Below are 15,327 nucleotides of genomic sequence, written 5' to 3' on the forward strand. Positions count from 1 at the left end.
CGCGATCGGCTTTTGCAAACGTGCTCCGAGCCGCGTCCCTCGGCGTTTGGGCGGCAGGTCACGTACTCGCGGACGGGGCGGGAGCGTTGCTGCTGCCCCCCTGCCCTCCTGGCTGGCGTCTCCGCGGCACTGGCTCCTTTACAGAAACGGACATTTCACAGACAGTCCGTGCCAGGGGATGTCTGAGGACATCGCTACCTCCCTGCCGTAAAAACAAAACACTCATCAACTCCGCTCAGTGTATGCCATCGAGAAAAGTCGCCACAGCGCGAACTGGCACCATCTGTCCTGCCATTCTGGGAGTCGCAAATATATTTCTTCAGACAGGTCAGCAATTCCTTCCCGGCCAGCCCTGTCAGGTACCTGTCAGGGGAGAAAACCTCTTCATAGTTGCCGCGGTAAGATCCTTACCAGCGGCAATTCCTCTGCTGACAGGGACCCAGCCTTAAGCTTCCTCCAAATCAGTGTCCTCCAGGGACAGGTCTTAATGTGGGAAGGCCAAAAAATACCGATACGGCTCTGCCCATCAACAAGAGACGGGCAGAAGGGAGCCGGCCTCGAGCAGCCTGCGGGGCAGTTTCCCGGAGGCAGTCTGGGGAGGCCCAGGCTGGGAGCTGGAGACAGTGGTTCCCCCCGGCCCCGGGCAGGCCCCGCCGTGGCCCCGTGCTGGGGGCGGCTCTCCCGGCCGAACCGTCGGACCGGCCCCGCCGCTGCTCTCCTCTTGCGTCGGCAGCGCGGGGGGCTGCTGCCCACCCCCAAAAGGACGAGGCTGTTGCAGCGCCCACGCGTGCCAGGCCGGGGAGGTTCCGGAGCGCCGGGTGGGGACAGGAGCGCTGGGCGGCCCGGGCGGCTTCCGTGGGAGAGCCGAAACCCTACACCGAGTGTCCCGAGTGGGATTTCTCTCGAGTTGATCCATCGCTCCGTGGATCCGACCCAAAGCTCCAGGCAAACGCTTCACCCCTACCAATGTAACACACACCCCTCAACACCGCCCCCCCCCCCAATAATTCCGACCTGTTTTCTTTCTGTTCCCCACTTGCTTTCAAAGTGAGGGCACGCTTAGGAAAGCCTGACTGCCCACCTTCTTCACTGCCACCCGACACCGCGTGGAGCCCCCTCGCGCCCCCCACCCCCTCAAAAAACAAACAAACAAACAAAAAACCACAAAAAAACCCCACCCAAACAACAACAACAACAAAATCCCTCAAAATCACCGTATTTCCAATTTGGAGTTAAAATCGGTGCTAATCCGGGTCAGTTCCTGCCCCTAGCAGGGAAGGCAGGGAGGGAGGATGTAACGTATAGACTGGGGAGGAGGCGGGAGGGGGGACGACAAAAACAACCCCCAAAATAAACAAACAAACAGAAATCTCGCGCACAATCACACTAAAGTGAAATTCCTTTCTACACACCCACAACTTTAGCTCTGTCTGCTGCCTGGGGGGTTTTAATCTTGCAAAGAGAAAGGGGGGCTCCCTGCGCAAAATTACGCCTTCTCCTCTCATTTGTTAGCTGATTCCATCAAAAAGTTCGCTATTTATAGGCTACACACACGAACCTGGAGTAATACAAACCCTCCCGTGTTGTTCCCCTGGCAAAGTGGCCGGTCCTGAAGCATCTGATCGGGTTTGCGTGTGTGCGCGCGAGTGAGAGAGAGACACACAGAGAGCGCTACCATCAAAAAGGGGAAAGAAGATCTCAAGCTGAGAGACTTATTAATTGCTAAGAGCTGCTCTGCCACCAGCCATGTGAGTACCTAACAATGATCACCTTTTGCACAGATGGTCAGCGATCAGGCACAGACACTTTCTGTCCTTTCCTTCCACCCTCTCTTTATTTTTTTTTAATTCCTCTCCTGCCTCCCTTCCACACACCTTTTCTTTTTTCTTTTTTCTTTTTTTTTCTTTTTCTTTTTCTTTTTTTTTTGAGTTTGAGTTTGCACGGCTTATTCCTCCCGAAGAGGAGGAATGAAACGTGGGCGAGCGTGGGGGAGAAAATGTGCCGGAGAAGAGGAAGGAAGGAAGGAAGAAAGGAAAGAAGGAGGGAGAGGAGGAGGAGGAGGGTTTGTTAAGCGATCGTCTTATCCCCTGAGTCCGAGCCGGCTGGGAATTAGTAACAGCGAGATAACGGAGGTTGTATTCATCTCTCTTCCCCCGCTTCGCTTCTCTTGGAGCGCTCAGATCCCCTGACAATTACTACCCCGGTATCAGCGCGGGGAACGAGCTGTATGCATCAAACTCCAGTCAAAAAAAAAGGAATTAAAAAAAATAATAATAAAAAGAGAGACAGAGCGGGGGATGAGGGAGTTTGGTCTCCCCGCGTACAGCGATGACTGTCCGAGCCTGCGTGCGGCACGAGCAGATAGAAAGCGCTCGGGGAGCAGCCTGTTCCCTCCTGAGATTTTAGTGAGAAAGGAAACGCCTCGACCCTACCGCCCCCTGCGGCCCCTTCCCTGGCGGGGGCGGCAGCGTGGCCCCCATCTCCCCACGCCCGGGCGCCTTCCTTCCCCCGCGCCAGGTCTCGGCGCTCCCATGGCAGCCCCGGCCCTCGGCGTGGCACCCTGCGTGAAATCAAGCCCCACGCAGCAGGCAGGGCACGGCACGTGGGTGTAAGGCATTGCACCGTGGATTCGAGCGCGGGGAGGGGGGGGAATGCAATCAGTAGTAGGAAACGTGTCTGGAAAAGGTAGGTGTCCTGGTTTGTGGAGGAATGCAGGGCTGGGAGTCTTCGCGTGGAAAGGCGGGGTGTGGGCAGAGAAAGCGAATTTGCTTCCAGCATGGAGAGGCGCTTTTCTAACCCAACACTTGAGCTCCAATCACACACTCTCAGGTTAGCGTAGCATTAAATTAACAGAGTCGGGGTTATCCAGGGCATTATACTGTATGCCCGGGATGTAACCTCTGTTCATTTGTACACAAAGACGAGGGAGAGACGGAGTTACACCTGGAAAGCCAAAGAGCACGGTGAGTATCGGTATTTGCTCCTCTCCCTGACGTGCCTGCGAACAAAGTTCAAAGGCAGCCGGTGCGTGTGTGGTTTGGGTCCGCCGGAGCCCTCCGCTCCCCTCCAAGGCTGCAGCGCAGGCGCCTTTGGCGGGGGGACCCCAGCACAGCCCCCCCGGAGCAGAGCCCTCACGAAATAGCAAGAAGAACTTGGTATCTTGGTTATAACTTTGTTGCCTTATGTAGGGGGAAGGAAAAAAAAACAACAAACAAACAAGAAAAAAACGTGTCTTGGATCCTTGGATCCTGCACTATTTGTAGGTGGCAGTAAAGCCTCCTTTTCAATAAGCAGCAGTGGAAAAGAAGCGTCAGAAAACCGGCTGCGTTATTGATTCAAGGTGCCGGACAGTCACAGCCGCGCTAGCCAGGCTGGACCTACAAAGTCCCGGCTCCTCTCGGGTTAGGCAGCAAGAAGAGGAACAGGATCCGTATTTTGCTGACCTCTGGTTTGGACACGATTCAATTCCCAAGCACAAGTATAGGGCACGAGAGTGTGAGATGGAAGACTTTTCCCTTTTTTTTCCTGACACGCACACAATACAGGGCACCCGCAGGGCTGAAAGTGGGCCAGGGCTATACGGTAGGTATCAGATCACACAAAGCAGAGGAAAGAAATCTAGTTAAAAATACAGTAGTTGAAATCAGAGGACGAGCTTGATTTTTTTGTTCCTTTTTAAACAAAGGTGCACGTTAGAACAAGCTGGGAGCACTTTGTGCCTGATGGTATCCCCCACGCCCATTGGAAACACAGCAAGCTTTCTTTGCATCTTTAAAACCTTGTTTTAATTAGAATTGCTAAAGTAGGACACCCCGGTGGAAGATGTTTTTAAGTACCCACCTACCTCTCTGCTGTAAGCAGAATTGCTGCCTTCTAAATTGCTTGAAACGCAGAATTCTGCCCCACCCCCAGCTTGTTCTGGCACCTACTCACCCTTTCCCCCCCCAAATTGCAATCGCTTATGAAAGGTTACTCCATTAGGAGGAAAAGAGAAACCCCAACAGCTAGCAGGAATGAGATGAGTGGACTCTGAGAGCTTCGCTTTGCTCTGTGCAGCACGAAAGGGTTTGGAAAGAGAGCGTCCCTTAAAACTAATGCTTGCCTGTTTTGTTAGGGTTTTTTCTTAGCACCAAATTGGGCGTATCCTTATCCCTCTCCTTTAATTTATTTGATTAAATCATAACAAAAACAGACTCATCAGCTCCTCGTATTTCCTCACATGTAGCCGTACGCGAAACCTTTTATGGAGGCAAGTAATTGGCTTTAGTTAACTAAGGACACGGGCTAGGCTGAAGTTTTACTCCCTTTCCTAGGGCAGCTTTCACGCAAACGCGTGTTAAACTGCACCTCACGCTCCTCATTTGCGAACTTGAGGTTTTAAATCTGTTTCTCTCATTCCCCACTTTTCTCCGATTTCGCCAATGAGGGTTGCTCAAGGCAGGTGATGCCGGACGAGGGGTTTCTTCCCCGCGGGGTCTGGCGCGTCGTGGGACCGGTCCGGGGAGCGCCCAGCCCGGTTTAACCTCGGAGCCGCTCCTGGACCGCATCCCGCGGGCATCCGCATCTCATTTCTGGGCCGTGCTAGCTGCGTCTTTCCACTCCCGATTACGAGCTAGATTAATTTCGCTTTCAGAAAAGTGAGGCTCTGTTAGTTCATTCCTAGCTTAAATTTAAAAGAAAGAAAAGAAAAATAATAAAACACAAACAATCAACAAACCAAAACTAAAAAGTTTCTCAGGTAAAGCTCGGATTCCCTTCGATTATTACGCAAGTGAAGAATCGGCGTCAGTTAACTCTTTACTCTGGAAATGCCTGCTCGAGAAGAGTAACGATAATTCCCCGTCTTTCTCTAAAAGCGTGGCATTCAATGCATGAGGTTCCCCGGTAACCTAATGACACGATTACCCACCTGCCGCCTCGCACCCGTTCTTCGTCTCTCCCTACTCTCTTGGTTTCGCTCTCAAGTGGGGCATCAGCGCTGAGCACCGCTCACGGCTTCTAGAGGTGCCGTGCTGCTGCCCTCCTTGCCCAACCTTTCCTCCCCTTTGGCCGCAGCCCCCCGGGGTTTACCCCTCTGCTGGGTTCTCACAGCCCAGTGCTATCTGCAGCCAGCACAGCATGATCACAGTGGAAAGAGTTACTACCCCCCCAGATCGGAGAGCAGGGGCCTCATAGCAACAGGTAACGAGGGCGCTTGAGGCTTTTTAAGAGTGTTTAACTGCTAATAGAAGGAGCAGGAGTTTGTGAAAAGGATGGCATTAGTTAAGGGGGTGTGCCGGGGGAGAGTACCATCCAAAAACAATGCTTAGTGGCACTTCAACAAAAGTTCAGCGTTCCTGCGAGTGGAACAGGACTTCTGCAGCGAAACGCAAAAGTTTGCCTCGCAGTAGTCTCTTGCTCGCTGGCTTCTTGTGGTCCCCCCAAACCCCGAAAGCCTCTCCGCGGAGCGGCCCCAGCTCGGGCAGTCGCTGGCCGCGGGTTTGGGGCCGGACACCTGTTGCTCTCCGGGGAAGCAGGTCCCCGCCGGTACCCTCGCCTCCGGGACTCGCCGAGGATGCTGCGGGCGCCCGGTGCGGGGCCTTGGGCAGGGCTGAGTCAGGCGGGAAGGTGCGGCTAGCCGGCGGGGGAAGCGGGACACCCTCCCGCCCATTTATGCCAGCGTTGCTCTTGAGGGAACTGCAGGAGCGGGCGCTTCACCGTCAGGCACAAACCAGACCCTCAGCAAGACCTTGCAGGGTGTGTGGGGGTGTGGAGCGCGGTTAGGGATAGGCAGGGGCCCACGGCCATCCCGGGGCCCGGGACGTCCCGGGGGAGTCCCCCACTGCGGCAGCCGCCGGGCTCGCAGCCGGCTGGGGCTCCTTGGCGGGAGGGGCAGGGCTGCCCCGGGGGCGGCGGCGGGCGGGGAGGGTCCCCAGGCTAACCCGAAACCGGGGGGGCTGGCCACCCCACTCCCTTCCCAGTCCCGGCTCTTTGTTCTTTGCCCTTTTGTTCTTCCTCGTTTCGTCGTTTGCCCTAAGTTCCCAAGGGGTTTGAAGGTGCGGAGGAAAGTTGCTGAAAGCTGAGGAATTACAGTAAGTGGATGCCGGAGCAGTGACAAGAGGCGGGGGTCCCTTCCCAGGGCTACCAGCCCTTCCCCAAATTCTGTCGCTTTGTCTGTCTTGCCCAAGGGATCGATCGGTGTGTGGCGCCGGAGACGGGCCGCGCTCTCACCGATGTTGAGGCAGAAGGGGGAGATGGGGCTCCCACAGCCCACCCCTCAGGGATAGGGCATCCCCTTGTCTTCATTGCAAAGCATTCTGGTGGGCACCTGTCCTTTCAGTCCTTTCGGGTTGGAACGGGGGAAAAACAAATAACAATCGGAGAACAGACTGCGACGAGCTGAGGTGAGAGGTCACGGAAATGTAGGATTTCTGGATTTTAAGGCACACGTATTGGTTTGAGTTGCACAAACCCAGAACGGACCTGTCTGCGTCGCTTTCTTTTTGGTGTCCTTCCTGCTTGCTTGACAGGACTGTTGTAAACTTGTCAGGAGTTAAACAAGTTGGTGCTTATTTTGGGGCAACACTGCAGCTTAAAAGACAGCTTCAGTGTGGTTAATGGGAGTTTGCACAGCATAATTTGGTATTGATGATAATAATAAAGCTTCTTTGGAAAAGGAAAACCTCTTTGCTCAGTACAGTGTGGTGCAGCCTTGTCCTGCCTTTACTAATTGTACTTAAATGCTAGAGAGCTACAAGCTTATTTTACCTTGCACTAAGAAATCACCAGTAACTTTGCAAATATGTTCTCACAGGATTCTTCCTTCTGCCCCTGATAAATGAAAGGAGGAAAACACCTTATTTGGGTTAGTTAAGTGTTAGGAAAGCTGATGTAAAATTAACTTTTACTTAGAGTAGGTCATAACAGGTTACAGAGAGAACCAGATTTGAGTCCGTACTTCCAGGAAACTTCCCTAAAAACACTGGCATGCTCCCACTCTTATAACCAAGAATATAAGGCACAAACATAGCTTTTTGATGTTTGTTGAAAAGCTGCTTGGAAATAACGATCATATTTCTTGTAATCAAGAGAATGACCATAAGTATTTATAGCAGAATAAAGTTACTATTTTTATATATGTTGAGATCCTGTAAAATTATTTTCAAATATTTTTTTTTCACAGTACTTCTGAATTAATTAAAAAGGCTAAAATTGTTCATTATAGTGAACCAAATTTCCAGAATTTGTATATATTTTTCTGACATCAAACAAAACAAAGTTTAGAAATTAAGTGAGATAAGACTGGAGTTGACTAAATAAATGTTTCGGATCAAGATTTTTGAACATGCATATACTAATAGGGATCATACTATCCTTCTACCAGATGTTAAAACCCAGCATTCTTTTTTTTTTTTTTTTTTTTTTTTTTTTTAAATAAAGTAGGTTTTGATGTGAGTGATGTGGGGCCTATTCTCCTGGCTTTGTTTTTCCCTGATGTTGAGGGGATACAATCCCCCAGTGAGAAGTCTGGGAACCTTGCAACTGGAAAATCCTGCTTTAAGTATTTCAAGCTGGAAACTCAAACCCAGAAGCTGTCCTTGAAACTTTGACCTTTATTATTTAGGACTGTGGTTCACAGTTGAATGTAATGATCTGTCACTGGCAAAGAAGAGAAAGATACAGGCATTGTTTCGGATGCTTTGGTGAGAGTTCAATTTTCTAGCTGAGTGTGTCTCTACATAGAAGTCTACTAGTTTATTGCTTAAATCCAGAGGCTGGCCACATTACTTAGTGCTCTATTTATATCCCAGTGTTCACGATGTGTTGTGGCAATATCCACGTAAAATGTTCAATGCCATTTTAAAAAGTTCAATGCCAAGGAATCTGCCTGAAGCATTACTATAATCAGTAACAGCTAATGTTACTGAGAGCAACAGCTCCTGCAAATGACTTACCGCCCCAGGAGTTAACCAAGGTACAGTTGTAAATGTGTTCAAAACTATATAAAAGCAGACATCTGAGAAGGAGAATATAAATTTAATTGGAAAAATGGATCTTACAGAATGGTGTTTGTGATCAATAACGGTTGCTTCTGTCTCTGTAATGACAAAGATTAGAGGGTCAAGCGATGTTAGTGGGTACTTGTTCAAATGGAGAGTTTCTGCAGCGTGAGAAAAACTAATTTCTGACTCAAAAGCATCCACGGAAGAAAAGGGGGTTGCATTTATTAATGTATTAATTAATCTTCTGTTTTGCTGTTGCTTTTTACTGACGTACATAGATTTCCTTTCAATAAACGAGAAATCTCTATTATTTAAAAAAAAAAACAACAAAACAACAAAACAACAGACAAACCCCTACTGCTTCCCTTGGAAACTGACACGAAATGGAAGTTACTAAATATTACACTGGATTTGGAGCAGGGGACAAAGCTACTGAATTGTTGTTGTTTGCTAAAATGCTGAGTTGTTTAAATGAGATGTCAGGCAAGACCTTTACCTCTGAATTTTTATCATTTCTGTTGGTTGATAAATACTTGCTGCAAATGAGGGGAAAAATACATTGCTTTTGTTTTTACTTCCTTTGCACTTGTTATTATATTGAAGCATGTCTGAACAGCATCAGTGAGAGGAATATGCCATAAAATCAGAATAAGGAGGAAATTAAAAATGAAGGCTGTAAGATTTACAATAGATACCTTTAGGTATAGGTGCGGATGAATACTGATTCATTTATACAGTTGTTAAATGGAAAAGCCTTAAGTTTACAGCAAAGGTAAACAACATGTCGTACTGCATTTAGCAGACATTGGCGTGTTAACTTTAGGAAAATGGAGAGCAGTGGTCCCTTTGGCATCCCTGCAGAAAATTAGATCTTGCCAGAAAGGAAAGGAGGGTGTATAACTATAGGAGTGATGTTGAGGATGCAGGGTTAACAACTTTAATGCTGTATTTCTTTTTGTTCATTAGTTTCTCTAAGTCTTAACAAAATTTAAAGATTTTTTTTTCTTGTAAATGCCTGTGTTCTATTCTATCGGTGCGTACTTAATAAAACTAAGAGAGTCTTCAGAATAATGCAAAGCTCTGGCTTTTAAATGTTACAAGGGCCTCATGTGCTTACTACACATGTAAAATTACCACTAACCACAGTAAACAGTGGTATATGTTGGCTAAGATGCAGTTGCTGAATAAATAGCATTGAATAATTATTTATTTTTTACTGTTGTATCATGTATGGAGAGACCAGGAGCTCATTTCATGATGCAGGTATAGGAGCAAGCTTAGGTTATTGACTGAATGTAGTAAATACATTTTCAACAATAACTGGTGATAATGATGTTTCCATCCAAGTATTTGATCTGTTTCAAAATACGTCATTCTTAATAAATAGAGTAGTAGTAATAAACTTAGAATTTACTTGCCCGTGTTTATATTCTGTCACAAAAGACTTCTTATTGAAAGCACAAAAGTAAGTATTTCTCTGTTTTTTCTATGAGACTTGTGACCCTAAGGTACAGCACTGGCATAACACCCAATCTCCCTCCCTCAAAATACTTGCAAGGATAGTATGTTGTTGGCTATGCATGGGTTTTTTTAGAATGTACATCAGTAATGCATGAATGGCTCTGGCTTTTTAAGCATAGAGGGGAGAAAAGATGATAAATCAATGTAAGTTTATTCTAAGTAACTGATTAAGAGAAAGGCTCTGTTCTGTTTCCATTGCAGTTAACACCAAAACTCTCGTGACTTTGAATAGCTTCCTCTTACTGTTTGGATTGTGGAATTGCTCAGAAATCCCAGCCAGCAGTTTGGTTTTGTCGTGCATAAATACACAGAAGCAACAGTCTTCTTTGTTGAAAGCTGTGCTTCAAGGTCTTAGTTTTTTCATAGCCTTCTACTTAATAATTTTATATTTTGATCACGTAGTAGGGGGTTTGCCCTCCTTTCCCCCTTTGTGCTACCCCTCTCCCTACCCCATCTCCATGAGTGGCAGATTTGCTATTTTGTGTGTTTAATTATTTCAACCCTTCATCCAAAAACAGCATAACAATGATTTTTTTATAGATTTATTTTTTTTTTCCACTTGTCTTACATTGGTTCCAGTCTTGGGAAGCTACCAATGAACTGTTGCAAAGTTTGACATCCATTAATGATGGCTATTAAAATGGGTGAAGAACTTACACATTTTTTTCCGGTTAGGGAAATGTTCAAGTAGAACTGGACTAGGTAATTCCAGACATAGGCTTATCAGTCAACACATTCTGAACAAATTATGTCACTGTTTAACTTTTTTTTTGTTTTTACCTTTTTCTTTCACATTTTTGTATTCACAAGAAAAGAGTGAGGCATCTAAAATATGCTTGACATGTATATAGATCTTAAAACAAAGAATTAAAACAGTGCAGTCTTCTGAAGTATAAATTAGAAAATTTTTTGTTTGTTTCTAACTTGGATTTTCTCCAAATAATTTTCTTCCCTCTTTCCTCCTTATTAATCTTGTCCACTTGAAAAATGCTGGTAGTCTTGTATATTTCAGTAGGTTACAATGCAGTGACTTCTCCATGTTCAAAGGATATTTGAAGTTCTTAGTATGATGTCTTTGCATCAGTAGAAAGTGTTGAATATTTTTAGGATGACTGAATCTTTGGCATATGGCAAAAAATACAGTAATCCAGTGATGGTTTCCACTGACACGTAGAAATTAAAAAAATTTGAAGCTGTACACATACTTATACTGCTACTGACATGAGATACGTCTGGGGTAGGTGGAGGTGGTGGTATATTCAGGGAAAAATAGAAACAAATGGAACTTATGCTCCTAACTTGGGTGATACCAACTTACACACTCAGTAGATAAATTTGTCCTTTTTGTTTTTCTTATCTGTAATAACATGTATCCAATAGAATAACAGATATATATAAATACAGATATCTATGACACACACACAGAGATGTGTGTCTGTATGTATATAAATATCACATCACAGCCAGGGAAAAAATTATTCAAGGAGGCAAACTTGCTGTAAAGGAAGTGCCACATAAAAGAGGAACTTATGGATCTGAAGTCGCCTGTCTTGGTAGAATGAAGAAATTATTGAAAATGCAGCATTCCACCTTCCTTAAGCTCAACTCCATTTATGTAAGGAAGAATCACCAGTAGTAGACCCATGTAAATGAGCGTGACCATAGTGACAAAATTATTTCTCAGCTCCTTTATCAGTTACCTAGCAAATAAATTTCCATCAGTATGTCAAAATCTATTAGAGGAAAAACATACAATAGATTCAACCTTTACAGGTATGTTTGTTTTTGTGGGGTTTTTGGTTGTAGTTTTTGTTTTGTTGTTGTTGGGTTTGGGCTTTTTGTTTGTTTGCTTGCTTGTTTTTGTTTGGTAGCAAACAGGAATCACAGAAAAATATTCAGATTGTGTATGTGGGGGGATAATTGGGGGACTGTGATGGGACTGGCATAGATCTTCCCTGACCTAGTGGCATATGCAGACCAAATCACTGTCACTAGAGTGCTAACACCCTCAGATTCACACTGAAGTTGCACCTGATTTGTAAGTTTGGCATTGCACCCATTGAAGTCATGGAGGTTCATATTCCACAGTCTGGAACTTCTGCAACTACACCTAAATTATATGAGTAGTTTATTTTGATATTATAGTTAAAATGTTTGGGCAAACCACACAGGGCACACCTGTAACTAATTATTATACTTGACATTTAATGACTGAATTTAATCTATTCATCTGAGGGGTATCAGATACAGAACATTGATTTTCATATAAGGAAACTGAGGTACAGAGAGAGATACTATGCTCAGAACCTCGAATTCCCGATGATGTTGGTGATGGACTGAGGATACACAGCAGGTTGCGAACATCTGCCACATATACTTTGTAGCCTCATAAAGCACACGCCTTCACTGACTCCTAAAACCTTGTTCTAACTGTTTCCTCAAGAGTTTTGTGGCACTCCTTCATTTAGTGGCAATGCTTCATTCTTCAAATGACTATAAAGCTTGTAGCTTATGGTCACCTGTATGAGGAGTGGAAGGCCTGTTTGTCTTTCCAGTACCCAAATAATTTCTTACTGTATTTGTAAATGTATCAGCAGAATTACCTGGAATTTCTCTTGTAGCAGTTTGTTGCACTGAATGCACAGAGAGGAAAACTATCATCCCATGTTGTACATCCTCTGCACCAGCATAAGGCTGAGAGAGAAAAACTGAGGTGTAATAGAAAATAGTGAAGGGCCCTTTTCATTTGACTTGTACTTAAAGAATTGCCCCAAGAAGTAGCACATACTATTGGAATAGAAGAATTTGCTTCTGGATGTTAAATCTGGGTAATATAGTGCAATGCTAACTTAGACAGTAACGTGGTATCCTATCTGCACATGGAGGAATATAAAAAAGTCTCCCAACAACTGGAAATGAATACACAGAGGCAAACCCAAATTTTGTTCAGGCAAAATCATGTATCCTACCATGCATCTGGCTGTAATCAGTAAGGGTTAGGAATACGGTTCTGTATTAATAGCCATTTAAATAATTGATATTGATTGTGGGCATGTTTTTTCTGTATTCTTAGCTGAACCTCCATGTCCCAAGGGCTCAGAGGAAGGGCTGAGCCTATGGCTGCTCAGGTTGTGCACAAGTCTACAAAGCCCAGTACAGGAACCCAGGATGTGGATCACTGAAGTTCTCAGGATGGCTCCAAGAAGGACTTGCACGGGGCATTCATTTACTAGTGGCTCTACTTCTCAGCAGAAATTTAGTGGCAAAACATTACAGTGAAGTCTCCTAACTAGTAAAATTACTCTAAGGTACCACAGAATCCAATACTACAGTGTGAATAATTGCCCTAGGTTAAATTACCCTTGTTGAAATAAGTTAATAGAAAAAATAATTAACATAACTAAACTGTGGGTAGAGTTACTATATAAAAATAGAAAGATAAATGTAATATAAAGACAAGTATTAGTCAGTTAGTAAAAAACTGGGTTTATGTCAGAGTCAGTAATATCAGTCTTCCTGAGGTTCCTTTTAATTCTCCTGTAACTGAGAGCTGGTTTTAGTGTAAGGGAACTTCAAGAACGTGTCCAGTAATGATTTTTTATGTACCCCTTGTAGTGATGGTGAACACAGACACTAAAATATTTAACACCAGGCTGAACATTTTCAGTCAAAGAAGAGGCATGCTTAGCCATCTCATGGGAGAAGGCAAATGGGGATGCAGAGGTGTTTGTAAGGGCTGTTACCTTTTCCTTTCCCAACGTTACCTTTTCCATGCCTCCCTCCATAAAAGCCCATTCGGAGGACATGCTCCAGCTGGGCAGCCTGGCTTGTGAGTCCTGCTGCACCTGGCTGAACACCAGCTCCCTCCTCCCCTGCTTGCTTCTTTCTGTGCAAGAAGGCAATGCCAGGTGGCTATGTTTGTCCTCTTTTCTTGTTTGTTGTTTTGTTGTTTTGGGGTTTTTTTGTTGGTTGGAGCTGCCATCTGAGCAGAGGGGTAACATGGGGAAGGCTGACCCTTTTCATGACCTATTCAGGATTATGATTGTCAAACCCCAAATTGGAAAGACAGTACTCTGCAGTGGGTCTTCTTGTTTTGGTGAAAATGGTTGAAACTCTGCCATCTAACTACAGAGCAGCTTGAATGACTATTTTGAAGCATCTTTTATTTTCTATTTCATTATCCATAAGTAGATGTATACAGATTTGGGGACTCATCTATATATTCCTTCCTGAATCTTCAGAGAAGACAAAAACAAGACCAAAAATTACCACTCCTTTACTAAACCCAAAACCAACCAAATCCCAAAACCTATTAGATTACGTATATTTATAGAGATTTAGATAAACCAGAACATATTGCTTAGATATGACGAAGTATCCAAAGCTTTATAAACTTCACTTTAACAAATTCCAATTCAGTAATGCAATGGAAATATCATAGCTAAAGAGGAAATAAACAGCTTGCCTCCTTGGCAAAATTGTAATTATCTTGCGTGTAGGAAAAGCCTCCATAGCTGGCTGCCTTTGCTGCAATTACTGGTGTACTTTCTTCCCAGGATATCCTGTTGTTTGCTACACTCCCTCTGCAACCTTTTTCACCAGGCTTTTGGATGCAAGAACTTTATCTGATGAAATGTTTTGTAGAGCACCTGACCAAATTACATTCTTATCCTGAACAATGCTACTGTGTTATAAATATCTAATGAGAACATGTCTCTCATAGAATAAATCTGGAGCAGTTACCCTAATTTTTGTAGAAACTGTTCTGCTTTGACACTGGGGCAACTTAGCTGGACCTGACAGCAGCAGGTCTCTTGCTCTGCCTTTTGTGACATGTGAGAAGGACCTGGTACTTTGGGGTCTATTTCTGCAAAAAGTTGAGCACCTGTAATCCTGCTAACATCAGCAGGAGAAAAGAATACAAAGCTCCTCCTGGCAGCAGCAAGACCCACTAATTTCTGTGCTGCCTGGAAATTAACTTAAAGCATCTCAGAATTGTCATTAAAATTCAATTGTTTCCCTTCACATTTAGACATCCGCCCATGGAAAAACTTCTCCCTCTCTCCCTGGGGGTGGTACTGGGAGATTAGCTCATGAGGAGGATGGGAAGTTTGCAGCCTTAATAGTGACTGAAAAGACAGAGGCAAGAGAATGAGCTTCCCTCACTGCCCTAAAGTGAAGCAGTAATCCACATGGCTCCAATGCTAAAATATGTTATAACGTGGTTGTAGGATTTCATTTTGCATTGGTTCTGCTTCTGTCTTTGCTATATAATTATTTATAGCTTTTTATTTTATTGCTATTGCTGCATAATATGACCAAAATATGATGGAAAAAATGCAGTTTCTCATTTTTCTAATTAGAAATTGAAGATGAGATCCCCAGGTAGTATAAACTGCTACGACTCCACTGGTTTCACAGGAGCTACATCAGCTTTCACTGGCTGCATATGTAGTTTCCAGTTTGTGGCTTCAAACAGCTTATTACTGAATAAGGCTTCACCATACCATGACATTCATACATAGTAATGAAATACAAAGTTTTGGCTAGGGTTAAGCAGGTCAATATAAATACATGCATTGGTCTGCAGAGTAAGATCTTTTCACATTTCTCATCATTTTTCATCATGAACAACTGGATGAAAACTTGTGTCCTCTCCTTCCCACTGGCCTCTTAGCCACATGCTAGAGGCCTGCAGGTGTAAGAGAGAGGATGGGCTCAGTATCAGCACATTTCACACAGCACTCTAGAAGTGAGCATCTTTAAGGCACATCAAATGAGCTAAATTACAGGGGAGTGTTTCCAGCCAGCATTCCAGGACTGT

General features: G+C 44.7%; 1 protein-coding gene across 4 annotated transcripts in view; it reads left to right on the forward strand.

Annotated features, from left to right (window-relative positions):
- The first annotated feature begins 1,636 nt into the window (after positions 1–1,636).
- The window catches only part of ESRRG (estrogen related receptor gamma), a 406,125-nt gene continuing 392,434 nt past the window's right edge, over positions 1,637–15,327 (forward strand). The window contains exon 1 of one of the 4 annotated variants that reach the window (XM_051615738.1): positions 1,637–1,748. Coding sequence is in view for 2 of the 4 variants with exons in the window: in XM_051615710.1 (XP_051471670.1) it covers positions 1,747–1,748 (2 nt within the window). In the remaining 2 variants the exon portion in view is untranslated. Of the gene's footprint in view, positions 1,749–2,946; positions 2,964–15,327 lie in introns of those variants that run through there. The other 3 variants (XM_051615710.1, XM_051615725.1, XM_051615742.1) reach the window with 3 other exon arrangements.

The sequence above is a fragment of the Apus apus genome, chromosome 3, assembly GCF_020740795.1.
Source record: "Apus apus isolate bApuApu2 chromosome 3, bApuApu2.pri.cur, whole genome shotgun sequence".
Lineage (NCBI taxonomy): Eukaryota > Metazoa > Chordata > Aves > Apodiformes > Apodidae > Apus > Apus apus.